The sequence below is a fragment of the Protopterus annectens genome, chromosome 3.part1 (assembly GCF_019279795.1).
Source record: "Protopterus annectens isolate FY-2018-M chromosome 3.part1, PAN1.0, whole genome shotgun sequence".
Lineage (NCBI taxonomy): Eukaryota > Metazoa > Chordata > Ceratodontiformes > Protopteridae > Protopterus > Protopterus annectens.
Window position 1 is genome coordinate 1,259,932,489 of NC_056732.1, and position 24,635 is coordinate 1,259,957,123.

Genomic DNA, 24,635 nt, shown 5'->3' on the forward strand with positions numbered 1-24,635 from the left:
TCCTACTACATCACCAAATGTAAACTTATGGGAGTCTCCTCTCTCCATTGTAGATTCTGTACTCAAAGCTCACATCTTTTTCAAGGCAAAGAGTGGTTGGGGAAGATAACCAGCTACTGACAGATCATCATCCTCTGCTACTTTGAATGTTTTTTCTGTACTGGCCCCTAATCCCCTCATGTGACATCTGGTCAGATATAGTTGCTGGCAGAGTCTGCAGTACCTGCCCCATGGCTGCATGCTTCATATACCCTTCCTGTAGCAGTGCTGCACACTGATTGATAGACCTCAGTGCTTGCTTTCTTGTTCTGTAGACTGATCCATGCTGTGAATAATAGCGCCCCCCCCCCCCCCCCCCAAGGATGAGTGAGCCAGTACCTGACATTCACTTTCAGTATGCTGGTGAGCTTCAATCCACTTGTACTGGTAATTGAACCCATGTCACCTCTGAAGTAGTCAGGGGCCCATCCCCCACACCACCGAACTATTGGTATAGCTCAGCACATACCTCTCAACCTCTTAGAGCAATAAATCTGAACAAAGGCATAAATAATGGGAGGGCAAAGGCCCCAAAATAGGGACAGATTTTAAATATTACTCTTAAAAACTTAGAAAGCTGATAGAATAACAGGTTTTGTGTTCGCACGAATTTTCTGATGGGTGTTAAGTCTGAAACTCAAATGTCTGTCATTATTTTCTCACTTCAGTCTTTAATAATTTGCAAATGATTTGCCAGAAAACCATAATTTTATGAAATATGGATCAGAAATATGAGGCAAAAATCTGGACATTCTGCAAAAATCTGTACAGTTGAGAGGTATGGCTCAGCATGTTTAATAATGTAGGCATATGCAGTATACTGATTAGATATCTCAGATGAACATTTTTAGAGCAACAAGGCAAATGCATTAAGTAGTATTCATATACACTAGGTGAAAATTTCAGTTTCAAATAACACTATTGTTTAATAGCCACAATCACTGCTGAACCATTGCTGATTCTGGATTTACCTTGCAGGTAAATCTGGGATGGTCAATGGCAGATTACTGCATTATTATGAATAGGTATTACTATGAAAACACAGCAACTGATATGTGTTGGACAGTATACTTAACCAACCATAGGGGAAAATAAGTAACTCTAAACATATTCTTTAATAATTTTAATACTTCACATTTTTTCCAAATGTAAAAGGGACCTCGGTAGATTGACTATGGCACTGATACTGCATAAAAAAAACAGACTTGCAGAAGATTGAGAAAGAATACCACTGAAAAACATTAAAGGAAGAGAAGACCATGTATGCTGGATAATTACAATAACAGTGACAAATACATCCTGTCAGTCAAAACATGGGGTGGCTAGGAGAGTGTTAGAATTATAAGGTTGCACTACATTTAAGAGTTCTGCAACTAAAAAAAAGCTATGGCTCCCCCAGCAGATCTGAATAATTTAAGAGACTGTATGTCAGCCACAGGGGAACCATTCATCTGAGTTCATGAAGCAGGTTCTTCTTTGTTTTCTTCAAATCTTAAACCCAAAAATGTAGATGCTCACAAAAGGTTAACTGGAACTGGGTTATACAGTCTGGGTCATTGGTGGTCATAGCCATAGGCCAAAGCACGGCAGCACAATGGCCCTACAGCTTTTGGTAAATTTGTCAGTGTTGTCATACAAATGTCTATAATGAGGGAGATTAGATGGCTGAAGACCTGTTCTCCAGAAACATACTGAATGCCCTTAATCCATCAACAAAATACATGCTGACATTCAAACAGGAAGTAGTGAAACTATCTCAAAACAGAATTTCCGTGGGATGGCCTTGTCCTCTGTGTCCCTAAATGGGGGCTGTCTTTCAAAACTCCCAAACTATTAAAATCTGAGTCTAAGAACATCACTGCCACTAAAGAAAAGGCTTAGTAACAACTGGTGAATTCCCTACTGATTAATTTTGAACCAATGAGCTACATATTTGATCAGGTGAAACATTGTCCATAAAATCAGTTTTTGAAAATGGTCAGGTTATTACATATTTAAAGTATAGCTAGTACCTGAAGAATATTATAGATAATGTTTCATTCTTACTATTTCAAACATCATTCAGAAGTCACAAAATGATAACAATCTAAAGAAAACAATGCAGCCAAACATTGAAAACTTTCTATTCTGGACAGGCAGAATGCAAGACAATCACAATTATCAAACTATTTAAAATCTACTTGTACAAGGTGTATGTGTGTGTGTGTGTGTGTGTGTGTGTGTGTGTGCGTGTGTGTGTGCGCGTGTGTGTGCGTGTGTGCGCGTGTGTGCGCGTGTGTGCGCGTGTGTGTGCATGTGCGTGTGTGTGCGTGTGTGTGTGTGTGTGTGTGTGTGTGTGCGTGTGTGTGTGTGTGTGTGCGTGTGTGCGTGTGTGTGTGTGTGTGTGTGCGTGTGCGTGTGTGCGTGTGTGTGTGTGTGTGTGTGTGTGCGTGTGTGTGCGTGTGTGTGTGTGTGTGTGTGTGTGTGTGTGTGTGTGTGTGTGTGTGCGTGTGTGTGTGTGTCTGTGTGTGTGTCTGTGGGTGTACTGAATTTGGAAATGACAGAGGGTGCAGCGTTACCTGAAAATGCCTTCAGTTTGGTCACCATTGAGCGCCAGTACTTCCTCAGATAATCTGGTCTGCACCCATGGTAACTGTCGATCTGGATATCTCTCCTTTTGCATGCTCATGATGTCCTCCAATGAGCTTGCAAACATGGATGGATTGAAAATCACAGTCTTTGCATGTCTGATCTCATCAATATTTGGTTTCTTCAGTCCCTGTAAAGGCAAAAGCAGCATGCAGTTAACAGCAGACATGCATTACAATATTATTTAAGGAGGAGTTACTGTAAGTGCTGATGATGAGTTATTAGAAGACAACGTAACAATATACTACAGCACAATAATAATATCTTATTTTTTTTTCATTACTGAGTTGTTTCTGCCAAGGCAGTAGCAAAACGGTAACTTCAAAAAAAAGTAGTCTGCCAATGTTAGATATAAGCACCAACATGCTGAAACACAGATAATAAATCTTACCTCTCAACCTGCGGGCATTGAAAATAAGAGTAAAGGCCTTTGAAAAGTAGGAACATCCACCTAAAATCTAGACATCAAATTGGTATAAAATTTAAATACCAAATAGCACACAGCTATTCCTGCTTCCAGTATGTACGTGGGATACTATTTAGAAGCACATGTTTATGAGATAAAGAGTTACCAAATGATGGAAAAATATAAGTGCATTATCAAAAAGACAGTGTAAAGCCTGTGAACTTTAATGAACACACAAACTCATTTTTTTTTGCTTCAGAAATAGGGAGCTGTCAGGCGTATATCCCCTTTCCTTAAATTACTACTGCAACTAATATGCTGGTCCTGCAGAGTGGTTTTCTGTGTACTAGACAGCTTCAAAAAATCAAATTTGATGAGGCAAATTCAGAAAATTGTGGGAAGGAGTAAGTGAAGCCAAAAAATAAAGACATACTTCCAAAAAATAGAACAACCTGTGCGGGGTAAATCAGTCCTGAAAACAGAAACATTCCTCCAAAGTAGGGACAGTTGAGAGGCCTTGATAAATACAAATATCTAGGCCCAGCTAGTCTGCCATTTCCATACCTTCTAGACAAATTGCTATTTCATTTTAAACAACAGCCCATTTCTTGTCTCTGTGTACACAGTGTAAGAATGCCAGTGTTACACATTCTTGTCTCTGTGTACACAGTGTAAGAATGCCAGTGTTACACATTCTTGTCTCTGTGTACACAGTGTAAGAATGCCAGTGTTACACATTCTTGTCTCTGTGTACACAGTGTAAGAATGCCAGTGTTACACATTCTTGTCTCTGTGTACACAGTGTAAGAATGCCAGTGTTACACATTCTTGTCTCTGTGTACACAGTGTAAGAATGCCAGTGTTACACATTCTTGTCTCTGTGTACACAGTGTAAGAATGCCAGTGTTACACATTCTTGTCTCTGTGTACACAGTGCAAGAATGCCAGTGTTACACATTCTTGAATTCTGCCACTCTTTTTGCTCCTATCATCGTAACATAAAGGCTGTCGCTGTCATCACTCTGTGTGAATAAAACACTATTACACATGCTCCTATCATCTTAACATAAAGGCTGTCGCTGTCATCACTCTTTGTGTGAATAAAACACTATTACAAATATCACTTCTGAGCCTCCCACCCTGTACCTTCAAACTGTGCATTGTATTCTCATATAACAATTTCTTGAAAGAGTTCATCCATCTTTTATCCTCAGACTGTGTCTCTTGTTCATATATATCAAACTTTTAGAAAGTATATACCCCTTGGATTCACTGAATCCCTTTGAGATATGTAAATATTAGTATCATATCTCCTCTACCTTCTTTCTCAAATACTGTAATGTTATATTCATGTAGTTTGTCTTTACATAGTTTCCACTGAAAAGAAAAAAAAAACATGCATCCTGTTTTGCCCTCATTTGCACTACCCTGTTCTGTCAGTGTCCTGGTGGAAATTAGGTCTCTAGAACAACAGTCAGTACTCCAGATGGAGTCCTATCTGCTGGCTTACACAGATACAATACCATCTTGTTTTCTATTGGATGCTTCTGCTGAAGTGGGAGTTAGGTGATTTCATCAGGGGTACAGCCACATGTTGTACTCATAATAAAGCCAGATGTTGCACTCATAATAAAACTTTACTTTGATCACTATTTCCTGACCGAAGCATCTATCCCTCATCCCACTATCAAATGTACTGCTCTCATTTCACCACCCTTCATTAACATGCATATGTATAACACATCTGTTTAATATTCTTTACCTTCCCCTAGTATCCTAGGTCTGATAATGTATTACCACCTTACAGTGCAATACCTCCCCATGTACGCATGTCCTGCTACCTCTTCATATAGCAGCTTTATTTATACTACTTTGCTTTAAAAACTCTGCCTCCCTGTATTTACATGTCTTTTTACCCACTACTGAATCAGTCATCCCATTGTATCTTCATGAAACTGGACTTCACCCTCTCCTATTCCTCTCAGGATCATAGCAGTATTAGGAATAATTTTTTTCCTTTTTTTTTTCTTATACTGTAAAATGCGTTGTAACTAACTTTATGCTGGCACCGTTCTAGCATAGTTGATTACATAACAGTAACATGTACGACTGAATGAGCTATTGGACTACGTAATTTATAATTACTTTGCTTTGTAATATTTGTATTTTGAAATGAAACAAATGTCAGAAATCTCTCCAGGGAACTAAAATTAAAGTACACAACAGACTGTTTACTAACAGTAGATGGGAAAAAAGGAGCTTTATTAAACACAAATTTAAGGATGTTGTTCAAACACTTTATCACACTCTGTAAAAAAGCCTCAATACATCCAGATAAAAGCATCCAATACAAAAACTGTATTAAAGTTTAAAACAAAACTACCACTAAAAGAAAAATCTTTACCATAAAAAACAAAGTTGTAAATATAATCAAACGGTCTAGTTATCAATGCCTCAGCCTTCTTTGCATCAATACACACCCACAGTTTAGGTGGTCATTCAACACTGGGGGGCTGAGGCATTTAATTGGACATGTCAGCAATATTCTTTATAGTCCAATATGTTCTCCAAGTCCCTCATCAAAGATAAACTCTCACAATAACTGAACAACCAAAAAAAATATATATATATTTTTAATTCGTACAAGTCTGTGACTGTCTATACAATATACTTGCCTTTTACTAATGCTATATTTCTGTTCATAAATGCATGCATTTAATCTCCTTGTTGTTCAACCTATATAAAAGACTGAATTTACTGTACCCTGCAACATACACTGTATTCTGACAAATACAGTTGAAATAAATTGGAACAGCACTAACACAGTAAAAAGATGGAGCATTAGAAATAAAACAGCACTGGCCAGAATTATTACTAGAAAAAAGTGCTGTAAATCCTAGCTCTGATTGACTTTGTAATATTTAACTCAAACAATTCTTGTTACTCCTTCTGTTAATAAAAGTTAGGACTATCCCTTACAGTCTTTTTTTATGTCATGAGTACACACAAGGACTCGCCAGATATTTGAAATGATGACTTTTAACCCTTATGTATCTAACATGCATGCGAGGACCACTCCCAATGTTCTGTTACTGTTCGGTTTCATGCTACTGCTAATAAGTGCACCTCTAATAGGACATGCGTTTTACGTTAGAGTCTGCTTTTCTCTTTAGTTTCAGTAAATACTTCATTTAGTGGTTTATCAGGGTAATCTCTGGCATTAAACATAGATGCCATTTTCACTGGGATTTATTCTCTTGGTCATTTTTTTCTTGTACGCATTTATTGTAATTTACAAAAAAAAAGTTATATTGATTTTTCAATTCATGTACTCTAAAGGATATGTCCACTTAAGACCTCTTAAGAATTCTCTAACGCCTCAAATCTATTTTTTGTTTAGAAACATCTTACACTCTGTGACAGAACCTGGACATTTTTTTGTTGAGGCAGAAAACTAGAAAGATAGGCATTTGCTACTTCTCCAGAAACTTTTTTGTTGTATTTTCTGGTCAGAAAGTTTGCTGAATAATGCTATATTATTACATAAATGGACAAGCTTTGTAGTCTTCATATGCTATTTAGAAACCCCAGATGGTTGCGTCCTGAATTGCTTAGATGCCAAAGGTAACCAAATTCCTAGAATCATCAGCTAAGAGTAAAACCTGGTGAAACAGTAAGCGACTACAAAGACTGATGCACTTGCTAGTTCACATGCATATGATTTGCACTGTCACAGCCCCCTTTACCATAAACAAAGTAGAAGAAAAGCTGGTCTGTCTTCCTGAAGTCATACATACTTCTCAGATAAAACATAAGCTGTTGGTGTGAATCAAGCAATGAAAGGCTGTCCTTCCCACTGACTGTAGAAATGGAAAAAGCAGGACAGAATACAATTCTGAGGCCAACTTCAGTAGGAAACATGAGTTATTTTTGAGGACTATGTGATTCTTGTGCACATAAATGCCTGCAATTGCATAATCCTACAATTGAAGGTAATGGCTGAAAACAGAAATGTCTTCCAAAAGATGAACCTCACATACACTAAAATAGCCAGTTTCTGCAGAGGATGACCAAATTTGCTATGTTGAACTGCCATGTTGAAGTTCATGTTTCAGGGGGGAAAAAAGGGCCTTCGAATCTGGGTGAAGATTCAAAATCAAGAACAGAAAACACCAGCCACTGGAAACGTTGAACAGATCTGTAGTAGTTTATTCAAAAAGCAATAAAACCACAGAGTTTTCAGGCTAATGCCCTTCTTCAGTGTGTAAGTAACAGCTAGTATAATCACATCTCCATTAAAACAGATTCAAACTAAAACCATGTGACACAGCATCAATCAGAGAATAGAATCAATTAATTATTTAAATATGATAAAAATAAGGAAATCAGCATCTAAAAGTACGATAAAAGCATTTCACATAACCTAAAACATAACGGCACAGTGGTGCAGTGATCTGCATTGTCGCCTCATAGCAAGATGTTTTCTGGTTCAATTCCTGGTTTTAACAAATTTATTTATTATTCATTTACTTGACATTTGTTGACTGGGTTGGTTCAGCTGGGCCGTAGCCCTTTTTCAGTGGAGACCCGGGGAGAAAAACTCCACAATACACAGACACTCAAATGCAGAACTACAAAGACATAAAACATAGCTATATAAAACAAGATTTACAAAATTTAAACAAAAATTACAAATTAGAGATAAGACATGAGATTGCTAATAGCTTTTAAAAATCAGAAATGTACAGACGACTACAGTAGAGAATAAATGTTAAACAAGTATACAAATCTACATTCTTTATCTTCAGTTTACCTGAAGAGTAGCAGTGGGAAAAGAACTTGTTAGGTGCAATAATTTGTGTTTATGTCTACAGAAAAAAGTACAGGTAAGGTTGAGAAAAATAGAAGAAGTAGAAGTAATGCAGAGAGATCAGGTGGGAGAGAAAGGAAGTAGGGGGAACATGTTAGGGAGGGGGGACGGAAAACAGGTTGACCAATAGAAGTATGGCAGTCTGGGGGATGATTACACTGACATAGTCTTGTATTGCTTAGGTGTTTTTTTTAATGCATCTTGGAACTGATGTTTGGGCTTAATATTTCAAATGTCAAGTGGAAGTTTATTCCAGTTTTCAGCTGGTGAATAGCTGTAAAAGTTTTTGCCGAAGTTGATCTTTGACTTTTATATGGTAAGAGATGTTGTTCTGAGCTCCAAAGTATCCTGGGTGGGGAGTAGGAGGAGATAATAGAGTTAATGCTGGGACAGAAAGATGGCTGGTACAGTATAGGTTGATTTATCTGAAGCTGAGAAAACAGAAGGTTTTGGGGAAGCTCTAGCCAGTTTAGCTTCCTGAGTGCTAAGCAGTGATGAGAAAAATATGGGATTTCAGCAAAAGATTTGGCAACCTTTTTGTAGGTGGTTTCTAATTTAGAGTGAAGTGTGGTTTGTAAGTGGGTAAGTATTTGAGAGGCATAGAGATGGGTTGGTAGTAGACAGGCAGGGGAGAGGGCTGTCTTGGCTTTACTAGACAAAATGTTTTTGTATCTGTAGAGAAGTCCAAGTTTTTGGTGGGTTTTCTTAATGTTACTGAGAACACGCAGGTCAAATTTTAGCTGGTCATCAATAATGCCCAGAGTAGTTTGGTATGAGTTTCAACCATGATGGGTGTGTTATTGTGGGAAGAGATAGAGAAAGAAGGTTTTAGATGATACATTGTTTTGGGACAAAAAGCAAGAGTTTAGTCTTCTTTGTGTTTAAGATTAGATGGTTTTGGCTGAGCCATTTTTCAATAGACAAAAAGGAGTTCTGAGTTGTAGTATGTAGATCAAAGAGGGTATCAGCTATGGTGATGACTATAGAGTCACTTGCATATTGTACAACAGATGACGGAGGAGTTGAGGTAGATTACTGATTGGCACAAATATTAAATAGTAGTGGGCCCGGTATTGAACCTTGGGGTACTCCCATGTTTATAGGGAGTTCTGGGGAGATAGATGAAAGCCATTTTACAGACTGGAAGTGATTGCTGAGGTAGCTAGACAACCAAAAGATAGTAGAGGTAGACAGGTTTGAGTTCAGAGAGTTTATTTAAGAGGATAGATGAGAGACAGTGTTGAAAGCTTTTGAGAGATCAAGAAAGAGGCAAGAGACTAGTTTGTTCTGGTCTCTGACTTGTGAGATGGTGTTACTGAAGGAAATGAGAGCAGTAGTGGTACTGTGACCAGGGCAAAATCCATGCTGGGTCGGGGTGATTAGGTTCTCTTAGAAGAGGAATTGTAGGATTTGTTTGTGTGCACATTTTTCCAGGATCTATGAGAGGGGGCAATAGAATTGCAATGGGACTAAAGTTGGATAGTTCAGCAGAGTTGCCACCTTTATGGATGGGTAGGGTGTAGAATTTTTTCCAGATTGCTGGGACATTGACCTGAGTGATATAACGGTTAATGAAGATGGAGATGGGTAGGGCTATGGAGTTGGCTGCATTCTGGAGAAAGAGTGGAGGGAGATCATCTGCTGAGGGGGAGCATGGCTTAAGTTTAAGAAGTAGGGATCTAATGTAGTTGGTGGATTCAGTTTTCAGGAAGAAGGCTGAGGAGGTGTTGGAGGTTTTAGGAGGGTTGGTGGGTGAGGTAGAGTCAGTGTTGGAGGTTGGATGGTTGGTTAGATTGCTAACTGAGTCTATAAAATAGGAGTTAAAGTTAGTAGCACTTTGGAGAGGAGTGTTTGTAAAGCTAGGTTGGGGAGAGGAGGGGTTTCCTGGGTGAAGGGTTTGGTTAACTAAATGCTGGAATCTCTGGGTTGTTTAGGTGTGTTAAAAGAGGGTTTGTGTAGTGGTTTCTCTTGTCATTGGTGACAGCTTTCTTAGTAATGTTGCATAGGTGTCTATACCGATGGAGATGGGAGAGGAGTTTGGTTTTAGTCCAGAGGTTCCAGGTTTTATCCCTCTGAACCATTAGGGAGCAGGTGGCACTTGTTAGCCAAGGGGCTACAGCTGATTTTATTCTAATATTTCACATGGGGGCTAGGGAGTTGAGTATGTTAAGGAATATTTTGTTAAATTCCATTACTGGATCATCAAGGGGCAAGTGGCTAAGGAATGACCAGTTGATAGCTGAGAGCTAGCTGTTTAGTTTATTAGAGTCAAACTTGTTTAATTTGTGACATGCTTTGATCTTTTGTGGTTTATACATGTGAGGAGAAAAATGGATGACTTTAATTGGACGGTGGTAACTTATGGTATCTGGTAGGGTTTCAGGGAAATGATACTTATGCGGATATGTTACTAGGATCCAGTCAAGGAGAGATGAATGATTAGTAGATTTAGAGGTATAGGAAGGTCTGGATATTAGTTGGGTGAAACCATGTAAAATTAATACTGGCGGAGGGGGATTCGGTAGAGAGAGTTAAACAGTTGATGTTGAAATCTCCAAGGAGTATAGTTTCATTGGGGAGGTCAATGCAGAGTGAGGATAGGCTACTTTCCAGTACTGCAATGTTGTTGCCAGGTGGAATGTAGATTACAGCTATATTAAGTGAGATGTGAGTATTCAATTTACAGTTTGCAACAAGAACTTATGCAGTTGAGTCCGGGGAGTAGGGGATAGTTAGAGGGGTTAGGGTAAGGAAGTCAGAAAACATGATAGCAACACCACCTCCTTTTTTATGGGTTCTATCTAGTCTTAAGATGATGTAGCCAGGGGAGGATGTCTTTGGAATATTGAAATATTAAATAAAAAAATTGCATAAAAATTATAGAGCTTGACTAAATATAACACTTCAAAATATTTAAAACACATTATCAACTAGACATTTTTTCTCAGTAAAATTAGTTTAAGGCTGACAGCTGTATTTATGCCTGGTGCAGAATCTGTTTGTAGTTGTATGACCAATTCATACTCACAGATTTCCAATTTATTATTTAAATCACCACCACTTCTATTTCTTTGCATAACATTAATCACCCTGAAGAGAAACTCATGATCCATTCCTTTCTCTCCCATATGTTTAGCAAGTGCAGTCATGTTGACTTTCCTACATATTTCAGACTTGTGCTTTGTGATATGATCTTTTCATTTGCATGTACATCTTTCAACATAAAATGCAGGACATTTTGCACATGTAGCCAAATAGACAATATTAGAAGTATTACATAGGGCAAAACATTTGAATGTATACTTTTTCTTTGTTATTGGGTGTATAGATTCATCATCTTTCAGAATATCTTTACAACAAACACAATTATAACAAGGGAAAAGTGCCTGACTTTAGATTTTGTCTGGGACCAATATGACTCATGTCCTTATAACAGAGACACGGTTTCAAATTGGAACAATTCTTATAGGCTAAGTTAGATTTGTCCCCTAGAAGCTGTTTAATTTTTGGCATTGTTCCTAATGTGCCCCAGTCTCCTGATATAATTTCCTTCACCCTATCGGTCCTTCTACTATATCTAGTGACATAGCGTAAATGTTCCTGTTGATGATTAACAGTAGTTTGTACAACAGTATTCTTCTCTGTAAAATGTGGTCTAGCCCTATCCTGTCTTTCATTTATATTATATTTCAACTGTTCAAGTAACGCATCATCATATCCCCTCTCCTTCAACTCATTTATCATGCTAGCCATCTGGTCGAGAGATTTCATTTCATAAGTACTGAGTCGACTAACTCTTAAAAGCTGACTCTTCGCTATACCTTTAAACATGTGAGCAGTGTGCATGCTTCTTTTATGTGTGTATCTGTTTGCCTGAACTTCTTTTCTAAAGATTGAGGTAGTAATATTATCATTAACATTTTCTAACTTAATATTTAGGAAGTTAATCTCATTCAATGAATATTCTAATGTAAATTTCAAAAAAAAAACTAGTCATACCATTCAGATATTCAACAAACAATGGTAGATGGGAACATTCACCTTCCCAGACCAGAAAATATCATCCACAAAGCGCTTGTAGAATGTCACATTATGTTTAAATATTGGTGGACATTTATAAACAAACTTTTTCCAGCATCCTGTAGTAATGTTGGCATAGGTATTGGCTATGGATGTGCCCATAGCCATCCCTGCTTTTTGATGGAAATCAGAGTTGTCAAATATAAATATATTATTAGTCAAGACTACATCCATCAACTCACAGATTGTATCAATTTCTCTAGCATGCGTATCACTGTATTCACATAAGAACCCAGGGTAAATAAAGACTTAATTTGTAATGTTACAAAAATGAAGCTAGTCTCTTTTTATACTTATACCATTCATATAATTGCGATAAGAAATTACCAGTGTCTTTTATATAGCTCTTAACCTTGGGTAAAAACTTACCAAGAATAAGACTGGTGTTAATGGGCAGAGGATGTGAAAATAGTTAAATAGATCAATAGAAATATTGCCTGTCAGTTGTAACTCATAAACACACATACTGACCTGATTTAAAATGTTGCTATAGCCACGTTATTAATTCTGATAAATGTAGTTTCATCATTCAAAAACTGGAACATACAAGCATTATAATGTTTTTTATCTAATATTACTATGGCACTGCCCTTGTCCGCTTGTTTAATCACAATATCTCTATTGTTTTGTAGTCTTAAAAGGGGATCATGCTCTCTAGATGTCAGATCATAACATTTCATTTTTTCTTTCTGAGCACACCTTTCACGTATTTCTCGCTCACAAACATTACTAAAGGCAGTTACTAATGGATGGTTCATAGGTATGAATACACTAGACTTCTTACATACCTGAGAGATTTATGGCAATGAGTCCTTAAAAATAAGTTTTAAAATGAGATTCCTCTTGAGAACTTTTAGGTCCATCAGGGTTTCAACTACTGTATTGCTGTTAGATGGAATGAACTGAAGCCCTTTTTGCAACAATGAGATGTCATTCGTTGTTAATTCTAGGATTGATAAATTCATGACAACCTGCTTGTTTAGTTGCCCTGGTGCTTGGATTGGCTTCAGGTTTGTGGACAGTTGCTTCTCCGTTTTCCTTCTCTGCCTCCTCTTCTTTGTGTTCTGCTCCTTGATGAATCCCTGGCTCATATTTCCAATGCTTCTGCTAGATTTAGACAAACAGGCAGGGAGACTTGTCGAAAATCCCCTGAAGGCTGGGAGCTACCATTCTCTGCCATATTATAGGTGGTAGCTGTGCTCTTAGCTAGAGTGGTTGGGTTTACAGCTTGTGATAGAACAATGTTATGTGTTGAAAGATTAAGCCCAACATTGGTATTTTGTATTTGTTCTACATGAATATTTGAAGCATTATGGTTATTCAACTCAGTAGAAGAGAATGTGTCCAGGGCATACATAGATCCTTTTGCTGTTTCATTTAGTGTTCTACCCCCTGCATTCTTCACATTTATGGAACGCTCTCTCAGCCATGAAAAAATGTTGCCAGATTTAAAGTAATTCAGATCTCTTTGCACTTTACGTTTTTTAGCAGACGAATCGATCTTCAAATTTAGCTGGTCTCTCAAGCATTTGATTATAAAACTGCACATTATTGGAAAATATTGACATTCCAGTGATCTCACTTTCCAGTTTCACAATTTCTTACTTTAAATCAGTCTCAGTTTTATGGAAGAATTGATTCATTAAAGCCATATAGTCAGCACCCAATTTAAGGTTGAGTTCTTGCCATTTTTTCAGTCATCCAGGGTAGGTGTTACCAAAGAAAGGCATTTTCAGTATTCTCAAGCCTCAAGGAACTGCACCAAAGTCCAAATACGCTGTAAAACAGAAACACTACCACTGTAGCTTTTTAAAAACTTGCACTTTCTTTTCTAGAAGCCCAAACTGACTCTTAAAATCATCACTGGGAGTTACAAAAGTCTCTAACGAACATTACTGGCATTATTTAACTGTCCAAGCAGTGGATTACTCCACACTACTAACATTACATGTAATGAATGACCCAGAACATTCAAACTTATCAGAGACAGGCTGTGCCATATCCAAATATAGTTGTATCCACACAGCGCCCAAGGTTGATCCAAGTAAATCCTCAGTGTTGGTCCTGTTTGTTGCTGTTCTGAAGATTCAGAATCCCATTAAGGAATTACCTGCCATGCTTGTTTTTGTTAGCAGTTCTCTCACCCACAAAGTTATCATCTACCAAAATGGCAGAAACAAGCATTTTATAGAAAACTTAAGACCAAACCCAACCAGATGCCGGAGATAAATGAGAATCACCTGAAAATCTGTTCACAATTTGGTGTAGTGTAAGATGTTTCTCTATTCAATTAAACTATTGTATAGCAGAATGTGCCTGATGAGTGAAAAGCTTTTTGGCAGACTCGGTGATTTCTGAGGTTTTAATCAGAAGGCTTGACAGGATCAGGGGACATAATGTAGCACTCAAGCCAAAGATGGAAGCAACTGTCATCTCAACTAAGAATGCCTCTTCTGGTTTGAAATGGGAGACCTTCTACAGTGTTAGAGACCTATGAGCCTGGAAGCATACTCTTCTTAGCCTCTGTGGTTGGTTGGTGTTGAGGAAAATTTGTTTTTCTCATCAGGTTTTGATTTTTCTTTCTACTACACGGAATCAGTGAAAAAGGATTACAGAAATCCTTCCTGTCTTTGTAGGGAGAAGGCATTTAGTACTAAGTGCCTCTTGCCCTATTCAGTCTCAGTCATGGCTGCCTAAATGAACACTGATACTGTACTGAAGCACAGCTGGCCAGTTACTGAACAAAAGAAAATGTCTGTCACTTCTACTACAGTGATGGTTGTACCTTGCTATGAACTTGCACCTTAGCCAGTTGCTCTCTTTACCTTGTCCCAGCTATGGCTTTCTCGCCTTTAACTTTTCAAAGAGGGAAATGTCCCCTTCAGGAGAGCAGTTTGGGACACCTACAACATTCCTATGGAAAATAACACATTTGTTTTTACTATATCACCTGCCACATGAAAAGAGCTCTCCTTGATGCTTACAATTGCTGGGCTTATTCTTTCCACTAACTGGAATTTGGGAATTTTTTAGGAAATCGCCACACTTGTGAATGCACAACACATCCTTTTTGAAGCATGCTGTATTGTCATACACATAAGTTGACCACTACCATTACCCACCAGTTTGTCCCATATACTCTTGCTAGCACTGTCTTGTAAATGAAAAAAATGAAAATTTGCACCTACACTTTAACTAGTAATACACATATAGACATATATAACCTCAGTTTACAGGGAGCTCTACTCACAGAGGCTGATTGGCTGGAGTAGATTCCCATCTACCACAGCATAAAGGAAATTGCATACCTTAACCATCAAGGAGGGTCATCTTTGTAGATCATCTGAAGGGGTATGAATGTATCTGTAATATCTAACACAAAAGCTTAGTTTAGACTGAATCTGTAGCAGAAACTACTGAAGTGGGAGAAGCCAGAATACTGTTCATGGCAGAGATACATAGGTTGAAGCTTGTAGTTCTGGCTTTCCAAATGATGTCAAACTCTCAGAGTTGCCGTCAAAAATATAATACCTCTTGGATGTAAGTAGCAAAGGCCAGGTGGCTGTGGAATAACTAACAGCCCTGGAGACTTTTCTAAAGCATGCAGTGTTAACAGCCAGTCCTCTGGTGGAGCTGGCTATGAGCCCAGAATTTCTGCAAGACAAGTGGCAGCCTGAAGGCAAAATATAATGCAGAAGGAAATCCATGTGTAAAGGTGTCTGCTTTGTAACTGCAGTCCCCTTCCCTCCTTGAACAAGGGAGTAAATGACTGGTCTATCATACTAAAGTCATGCACCTGCTTAATGTAGCACCTGAGCTGACTGCAAACATCCAAAGTGTGAAGAGCTTTTCCTCCTCTGTCTTCCACAAATTAAAGAAAACAAAATGAATGGAATGATTCAGGAACAACTCAGAAACCATAATCAGAAGGTAGTGTGGCTTCATCCTAAGGAATATCTGATCCTTTTGAAAGACCAGATATAGTCCTCTATCATCTTATTTATTTACTTACTTGCTTTATTAATTTATTTTCAGGTAAATGATCTAGGCAATATTTTTTTCAGTAATGGCCTAGGTACAGTGAAAATGAAAAAAAAAAGTGATACATGCAAAATTTCAGGAATACTATATACAAACAATACAAAATAAAAACTAATAACAATCTCATGTAGAACATATAAGAAGCTTAGACTACACACACACACACACACACACACACACACACACACACACACACACACACACACACACACACACACACACACACACACACACAGTGGTGATTCCCACTGAGAATATCCCTTTTCAAGAAATGAAATTTAGTGTTGCCAAGTTATCAGGTTCAAACAGTGAATGCAGCAGATCTGTCTATCATCAAGTTCACATCTCACACATGGGAGAGATTCTTCAAGGGAGGATAGAGCAGATCACTTTTTTTAATGAACTGTCTGTCCAGCTGGTACTGGGACACAATTCTGTCCTCTGAAAGGCCATAATGCACATAAATAGTTGACACCCACCCCATAACCATAGAATACCTATAGCTAAGATCATACAGGTAGTTCAGGTGGGTCAAGACTTACTGTAAGCTAACCATCTGACTCAGAGTACCGAGCAATGTTCAACACAAATTTAAAATGGTTTCCACTTCCAGGCACCACAAAACCTAGCAGAAGGCTTATCAGCAGTCTCAGTTACCTATATAACACAACTGGCAAATCTGTTGGGATCAGGAGATCTATAGCAAGAGAAGGATCTGAGGAATAACCAGTTGCCATCTCAAACAAAGGGCACTCTTTACCAGGACTGGGTGGGCTTGCTGTACTTCCAAAAATCCCTGATGGCACACCTTTCTGAACAATCAAGTGGTCAGAACAATGAGTTTTGGCCTTTTTTCTTTGACCTTTGCAATGAAGCACAGAATCAGCAAGGAGGGAATGTGTTAAACAAACTTCCATAAGATGAGAAGGAGCACACATTTACAGACACTTCCCCTTGCTCCATTAACCTTGAAGAAGAAACAGTTGACCATGCTCTCTTAAGTGGCAAATTGGCCACTCCACGTTCATAACACATACAGGTCCTCTGATTCTACAAGTCCAGGACAGGACTGGAGCAATAACTTAGAGAATTCATCAGATCCTTCCTTTCCACAAAATGTGAACTGCTGAGAGTGATTCTCCTGTTTATGGCCCATTCTTACCACCACGTTGTACAGGTGTACAACCTGTATCCTCTTGTTTATTTAGACATCACAAACATGAATGACTGCCTAATTGGATGGGAAAGGCCACATAAGCAGCCTAACTGTAGCTCTAAATTGACGATATGTAGCCTCCAGGGGAACCACAATCTCTGTACTCTCTGGGAGCTGAAGTGAGCACTCTGCCCACAAGGAAAGCCAACACCATTAAACTCTATAAGAAGCTGTCTGCAGAAAGGGAAGCTATCCAGCAGGAATGGGACACAGTTCCAGACAATCAGTTGTCAGGGGTCTGACACACCAGGTTATTGATCCTGAGATGGTTCTGCAGTCAATGACAACTTGCAGTTTACTGCATGAAGGTATAGCACAATGTGGGTCCTCACTCACCTGGACAAAGACATGATTCTCTGGGCCCTCTGTAAAAGAAGGAACAACTGATACTGTTCAGCTGTGAACCTAAAAGAGAATCCTCTAAGCAGAAGTCACAGATGATGTCTCTAAACTGATGTGGTCCCCTAGAGATTGCAGCCAAGGAAGCATCCACTGCAAGGATGTCTCCAAGGAATCTCTGCCTGGGGCTATCATGGCCCCATCATCCATGTAGCAGCATTATGGACAGCCTTGTCATGAAACCTTTGGCCTTGATGACAAACTCCTTGTCAGGACTCTAGGCAATGAAGAAAACCCAAATGGCACCACTTTGTACTGAAAGTGATGTCACCTTGAGTGAAAAGGAAGAATCTTCTGTGCTGAACTCAAATACTGACATGCCATCATCCACATATTATGCCCAGCAATATCTTTCAGGTAGATTACAGCTGCAAAACAAGAGCCCCAGCAGGGTGGCTATCTGAAACCAATTGTACCAGATGTGGTAGTTGAAGATGTCAAGTTCAAGGATATAAAAGAGATCATCCGTTCCTTTCAGGACCAGAAAGTGAAAGGTATAAACTTCCATCTTCTCTGACACTGGGGAAACCTCTATGTCATGCTCAGCTACTGGGCATGTAATAAGAGTTCCACTGTGATAGACTGATCTGCAAGTAGAATTCTTTCTTGAGGAAGACTGATGAAGCCCATGATGTGGCCAACAGTGATCATGTCTGGAGTCCACTGGTCCACTGTGATGGTTCACAAGCTGGAATGAGATAGGAGAACTACCCTACTGGGGGCAGTCCCAATCCAACATTAAGACTGCTGCAAATAGAACCAGAAGGGCATCCGCTTGGGAAACCTAAACTGGCACATGAGGCAACAATGTGTGATACAATCACTTCCATCCAAAGATGGGGGGCATCTTCCAATGAAGGGTAGACTAGGCATGTAAGCAATAAGGAGTGTTGCAGGTCAAATAGACTAACCACAGTGGTCAGGGCCTGTTTTCTTTTAAGGGCGTCATCACTCTGGTGCTGACTAGCCTGGACAAGGAGCACTCCCTCTTAAAGTGGCCAAACAGGCTGCTGTTTCTGTGTTCCTTCTTTAAGGAGGAGAGTCTCAGCTATGTTATTTTGTATACACATACACACACAAAAAAAAAAAAAAATATATATATATATATATATATATATATATATATATATATATTAATTTTATTTGCACTTGTTTGATTTGTTTGCTATGGCACTGATCTTCATGGACCTTTTTCAGACTCAGCCCTGGAGCAGTGTCTGGTTAAATGACTTGCTCAGAGTCACATGGTTAGGCAGTGGAGGCTGAAGGAATTAAACCTTGCACCACTAGACCACTGGAAACAGATTAACAGCTCCTTAATTCTCTAAGCCAACTGCCAGACCAAAATATAAGTATGTGCAGATAGCTATATAATACAACTATTTAGAGCTTACAGTCGTTTCATGTGCAAAAAGATACTCTCCAGTTTTTCGTGAAATGAATCACAGATGTTAATGATCTTCAAAATGGGACAAAGGATAGCTATGCTTTGATACCTCTCCAGATCTCTGAGACGTGTCTCTGTGTGTGTGTGTGTGTGTGTGTGTGTGTGTGTGTGTGTGTGTGTGTGTGTGTGTGTGTGTGTGTGTGTGTCTGAGAGAGAGAGAGACAGAAAGCATCTATAAGGAATGAATACAAAATTTATGCACACACATATATGTATACACACACACATATATATATATATATATATATATATATATATATATATATATATATTTACAGACACAGAATATGCATTTTATATACATACATATACATGCACACACACACACGTATATGCCCACACTGAAATACATATGAAATAAAATTATAGCATAACTCTGTGTATTTTTTTGTTACAACCTCATCCCTAGTGCTCATTTTATCCCTTTAATCTGCTCTAGACATATATTTAAATGTCAGTTTACAAGTTCATATACTCCCATAAATTCAATTTTAAAGTAGGAATTCTTATCACTTTTAAAAGAAAAATTCTGAGTAAATAATGTACAAGTATAATTGTTGCTGGGTGCTTGTGTTCTGAACTGCACTAAAGGCTGCATTCATCCTTCTGTCTCTTTCTCTGACATGACTCTTATATTCTATTCGATGTATTATAATGAAAAGATGAAAGGGGAAATATCCAAAACTTCCACCTCTCAAATATGTTACAAATAGTCATTGATTTACTGACAGAAAATAGCTGATTTAAAACTGAGGCCTTGGGCCAGCCAAAAGGCCAACAACTACATTTCTAGGCTAATGAAGTTTTTCAGAAGGTAATTAAGGGCTTACCCACAGTAGCCATCTCCCTGATCTCGGGAGAATAGATTAAGTGCTAACTGAGCTGTCAACAGCTTTCCCTTGGGGCTTTACTTCTGTCATTAATGATTATGGTATTTCTTGTTGCCTTGCATCAGAAGGTCATAATTAATTGTGTCTATAACACAAGCATGAAAGGGGAGCATAACACAGATCATTACTAAACAATACTCCAAAAAGAAATTGTTGGTATTATTTGTTTTACTTAATTTTACTAACCAGGCACTCTTACTAAACTTAAGTCTCCTGTGTAATGCAGACTCACAAAGAAAAGCTCCACACCAGTTAACTTAAGGGCAGTTTAGATTACCCACCAAGCTTAAACAGCATACTTTAGGGAAGTGGAAGAAAACATACCCAACGGCATAAAATCCACACATACATGGAGAGGAATGTGTAGTTTCTATGTACAGGGCAAACAGAAGTCAAGATTGAAAACTGGACATTAAAGCTGAGAATTAGATGTATGCCAAAAGAACATTTGTAAAAAGCAGTGTAAAAGTACTATAAAAAGAATGAAATTTTCTTAAGAAAACAAAATATTCTAAAATGATATGCATTCAGTTATTTGTTCATAACAGTATACTAAAATAATGCAAATTCATTCATTCAAACAAAATTATATTAAAACAATGCACATTCATTCATTCATTCATCCAGTCTGTCACTCAATCAAAAAAGTATATCAAAATGATGGATATTCATCCATTTGTTCATAAAAGTATACTAAAATAATACAAATTAATACATTCATTCATAAAAGTATACAAATTTAATCCGAATTAATTTACCCATTTTTCATCTGGTTCAGACTTGTAGTACAACCAGAATATATAGAGACACTAAACAGCAAAAGGTAAACTAATCATGGATAAGGTTCATAGGTGTTTACTAGGCTAATGACCACAAGAGCCTTTTTAAGCCTAGTCATGTATCCCAAGTCTCTGACAAGTTCTGGTACCCTTGATAAGTGTAAGCAGGGGCTTTGGAGATGAAACATTTACAAGCAGGGGCCTAGGAGAGGAACCATTTGCTGGTTGCCTGTATCCATTAGAGACACACGTGATGTGTCAGGGATGAATTTCCTCTTTCCCATCCAATTGTTTAAGTTACACTTAAATTGGGTTAGGGAGAAACTCGACTTCACATGGATGGGGAACCTGTTCCAGAGACGGGGTAGTCTCTGGGATACATACCTGTCTCTCCAGCAGGTCCTATTAATATCGCAGGCAAGGTTTAAGTCTTTAGAATGGGTAATTCTGGTGCTGTTTGTTTTTTGGATATGCAGGAGGTCCATCAGAGTGGGGTCTGACAACACCCTGTATACCAGGCATAGACCTCCCTTCAAAAGCCTGTAGGAGACAGAATACAGGGATAGGGCCTTGAGGCAGTCTGCAAAGGATATTTTACTTACACCCTGTATTCTATTAGTGAGAAACCTCTATGGACATTCCAATTGTTGGATATGCCTGGTTAGGTACATACCAAAGGGGGCACTGTACTCAATAATAGGTCTGATGAATGCTGAATACAGTGGGAAAATGACTTCCTTGGACGAGATGCCATACCTTTGTTTATAAGTTGCGCAACATATAATGATTTCCTCACTATTGTAGACACATGATAGTCAAAGGCTAGATTAGTGTGTCCCTAAGTCCCTGACTACTGGGTCATCTCTCTAAGGGATGTGTTATCAATATGGTAATTACCTGGTGTGGCTGATTTCTAGAAGGATACTATTATGCATTTCTTGGTCTTTAGTTTTAGTTGTTTGTTTGTGTCAGCCCTTCCTGGAGAACATTTGTGTCGATGTGGGATTCAATGAAAGCTCCTAATTTGCAATCATCTGCAGATTTAGTCAGCCACAGAGACCATTGACACTGGCTTTGACTTCAGAGAAGTAAATGCCAAAAATAGGAGCGATCCAAGGACCAATCCCTGAGGGACTCCAGTTGTGACTGGCTTCCTTGTACAGGTGAACTCCTCATTTCTGACTTCCTGGGTCCTGTCTGTGAGGCAGTTGACCATTCACTAGGTGACATACGGGTTTGTACCTAACCTCTTGAGTTTGTCAACAATGCCCGAGTGAGGTATTGTGTCAAATGCCTTGGCTAGGTCAAGGTAGGCATGTTGAGCAGGCATGACCTGCCTTTGATGAAACCAAACAAATTCTTTACATGGCTTTGCATATAAGACTAGTGAGACTTATGGGTCTGTAGTTTCCAGGGTCTGTGGATGGCCCAACTTTGTGCAGCGGGATGACTGTTGCTATTCTCCATTCATGAGGCATGGAGCCTGTTTGGAGGCTACAGTTAAATAGCAATTCCTGAGGGTCTGAAAGGTCATATTTCATGATATTTAGAAGTAATCTTGTGTTATTGTCTGGGTCCACTAATGCAGTGTTCTTGGTCTTAGAGAGAGCATTAAGGACCTATTCCATAGTGATAGCAGGGGGAGTTAAATTTGATGGTATTTTCTTAGGGAAGGTTAAGGGGGAGTGAGGGGTAAAGCTGGAGATGAATTTGTGGGCCAATAAGTTTGCTATATCTTCTGGTGTCAGTTTATTGTAGGATGAACACAAACACACACACACACACACACACACACACACACACACACACACACACACACATACACACACAGGGAATTCCCTCAAGGAATGTCTTTTGCATGTGGGAGGAAAACAATGCATCCAGGGAAAATCCACAATGACACAGAGAATACATCTCTTGTGGTCTCAGACTGTTCTCCTGACATTAACTGCTCTTTGAAATCCTGTCAATGAAAATGAAGAACATAAGGGAAAGCAAGACATCAACCTGACATAAACCTGACAATGCTGAGAATGAGGAATGAGGACACAACTCCTGCTGTGCACATATATGGACTGAATGATACACAACAGAAGCTGTCACAGCACCTCCCACAAGGTATGTACTCATTTAGACTATTATGATAGTAAATAAATTAAGCAGTATACAAAATTAAAAGGTTTACTGTACCCTAGACAGACAATACTACAAGAAATAAATATGATAAAATGGAATACAACAATAAAACTCTGGAGAACATGGCCATATGTTTTCTTTTTATTCACAAACCACATGCAGGCCATATTAACAACCTGCATGATCCCTCCAGCATCTGTGCAAGGACAAATACTTGATCCACTTGTTCATGGTCAGGATGGAAGCTGCAATGCTCTTCATGAATCTGAGGCAACTTTTTAACACAAGAAATCTGGACAACGCCAAACATAATGGTGGGACAAAGGCCCAAAAATAGGAACATATTTTCAACATTACTCTTATAAACTGAAAATTGTTAGAATAATAGGATTTGTGTCAGCATGCATTTTATGAAGAATATAGTCTGATACTCAAATGCATGTTATTATTTAGTGAGTTCCATCCTCAGTGATTTCCCAGAAAACAATAAATATTATTAGGAACGGGCCAAAAATATGAGGCAAAAATCTTGACATTCTGTGAAAATCTGGACACTTATGAGATGTGAGTGTAACCTTTAGAGGAAGTCTGTTTTGCAGCTTTCCAGGGAGGCTGAAGAAGATGTGCTGCTGAAACTGGCACACACCCTCCTGTTTCTTTCTGAAAATGGGTATTACTAACCACAAAATACTTCTGCAGTCAAATAATACATGCTTTCTAAGAAACCAAGACAATATTCTTCTACGGAGGCCATAATACTCCCTAGTTATCTGTGAAAAAGCCTTTCCTAAAACTGCTCCTGCATCTTGGAATATCTTGCCTGAAGGAATCTCATAACTAAACAAACTCTATATTCAGAAAATAGCTACTAGGATATCTTAAAAAATACAGATGCAACTGCAGAACAGATACAGGATAAACTACAGTAGACTTTTGCTCTACATCACTGTACAACTGAGTACAATAAGTTCCAATGAGAAAGGAGCTGTACGCTGCAATCACCTATGACAATATATAAATAAATAATACTGCTATTACAAGCTGAAGAATACTATCCCTGATCTAATCTAAAACATAACAGTAAGGCAAAGGCAGGCTTACAGTTTTTTGTGGTGAGTCCTTTTTCTTGGGTATCCACTGCACAGCACTGTAACTGACTGCAACTCTTAACTAACTTCCACTCTTCACTAAATGCCCTTCAACTGATTTCAGCAGTCTATTTTATAGACCAGCTTAACAGTCTCAACTGTGCTTTCATTTACTACAATCAATAAACTTCTTCAGACATCTACCATTCATTCACACAAGTTTAAATAACATATGTAATAATGACATCACTCCCTGACATTCTTAAAGCTGCATTCCAAATAAAATTCACTTGTCAATGCAAATGTTATAAATGCATTTAAAATATAAGATACAAAATTCAGTGTTAAGTGCAAATTTAAAAATATTCATACAGTCACCCACAAAACATTTATTATCTGTCCAGTGATTTTAACTTTAGTATACATTTCAAGGAATTATATTCATTTAGACCCAGGGAAGCTTGGACATTCAGTCTGAGATGCCACAATAATTATCTCTCCTCTAACCTTAATGGCCAAGCCACCACCCCCCCCCCCACCCAACATCTTGTTGTACTTGATCAATTAGTTGTTGTTGTTCGTCTTTTTGGCTTTTCTCGGTTAGGGGTCGCCACAG

General features: G+C 38.5%; 1 protein-coding gene across 1 annotated transcript in view; it reads right to left on the reverse strand.

The window, feature by feature from the left end:
• ARHGAP39 (Rho GTPase activating protein 39) overlaps nt 1-24,635 on the reverse strand; it is a 2,618,385-nt gene that overhangs the window by 370,303 nt on the left and 2,223,447 nt on the right. Inside the window, exon 7 of the mRNA XM_044067324.1 lies at nt 2,598-2,797. Within this exon, the coding sequence (XP_043923259.1) occupies nt 2,598-2,797 (200 nt within the window). The remainder of the gene's footprint in view (nt 1-2,597; nt 2,798-24,635) is intronic.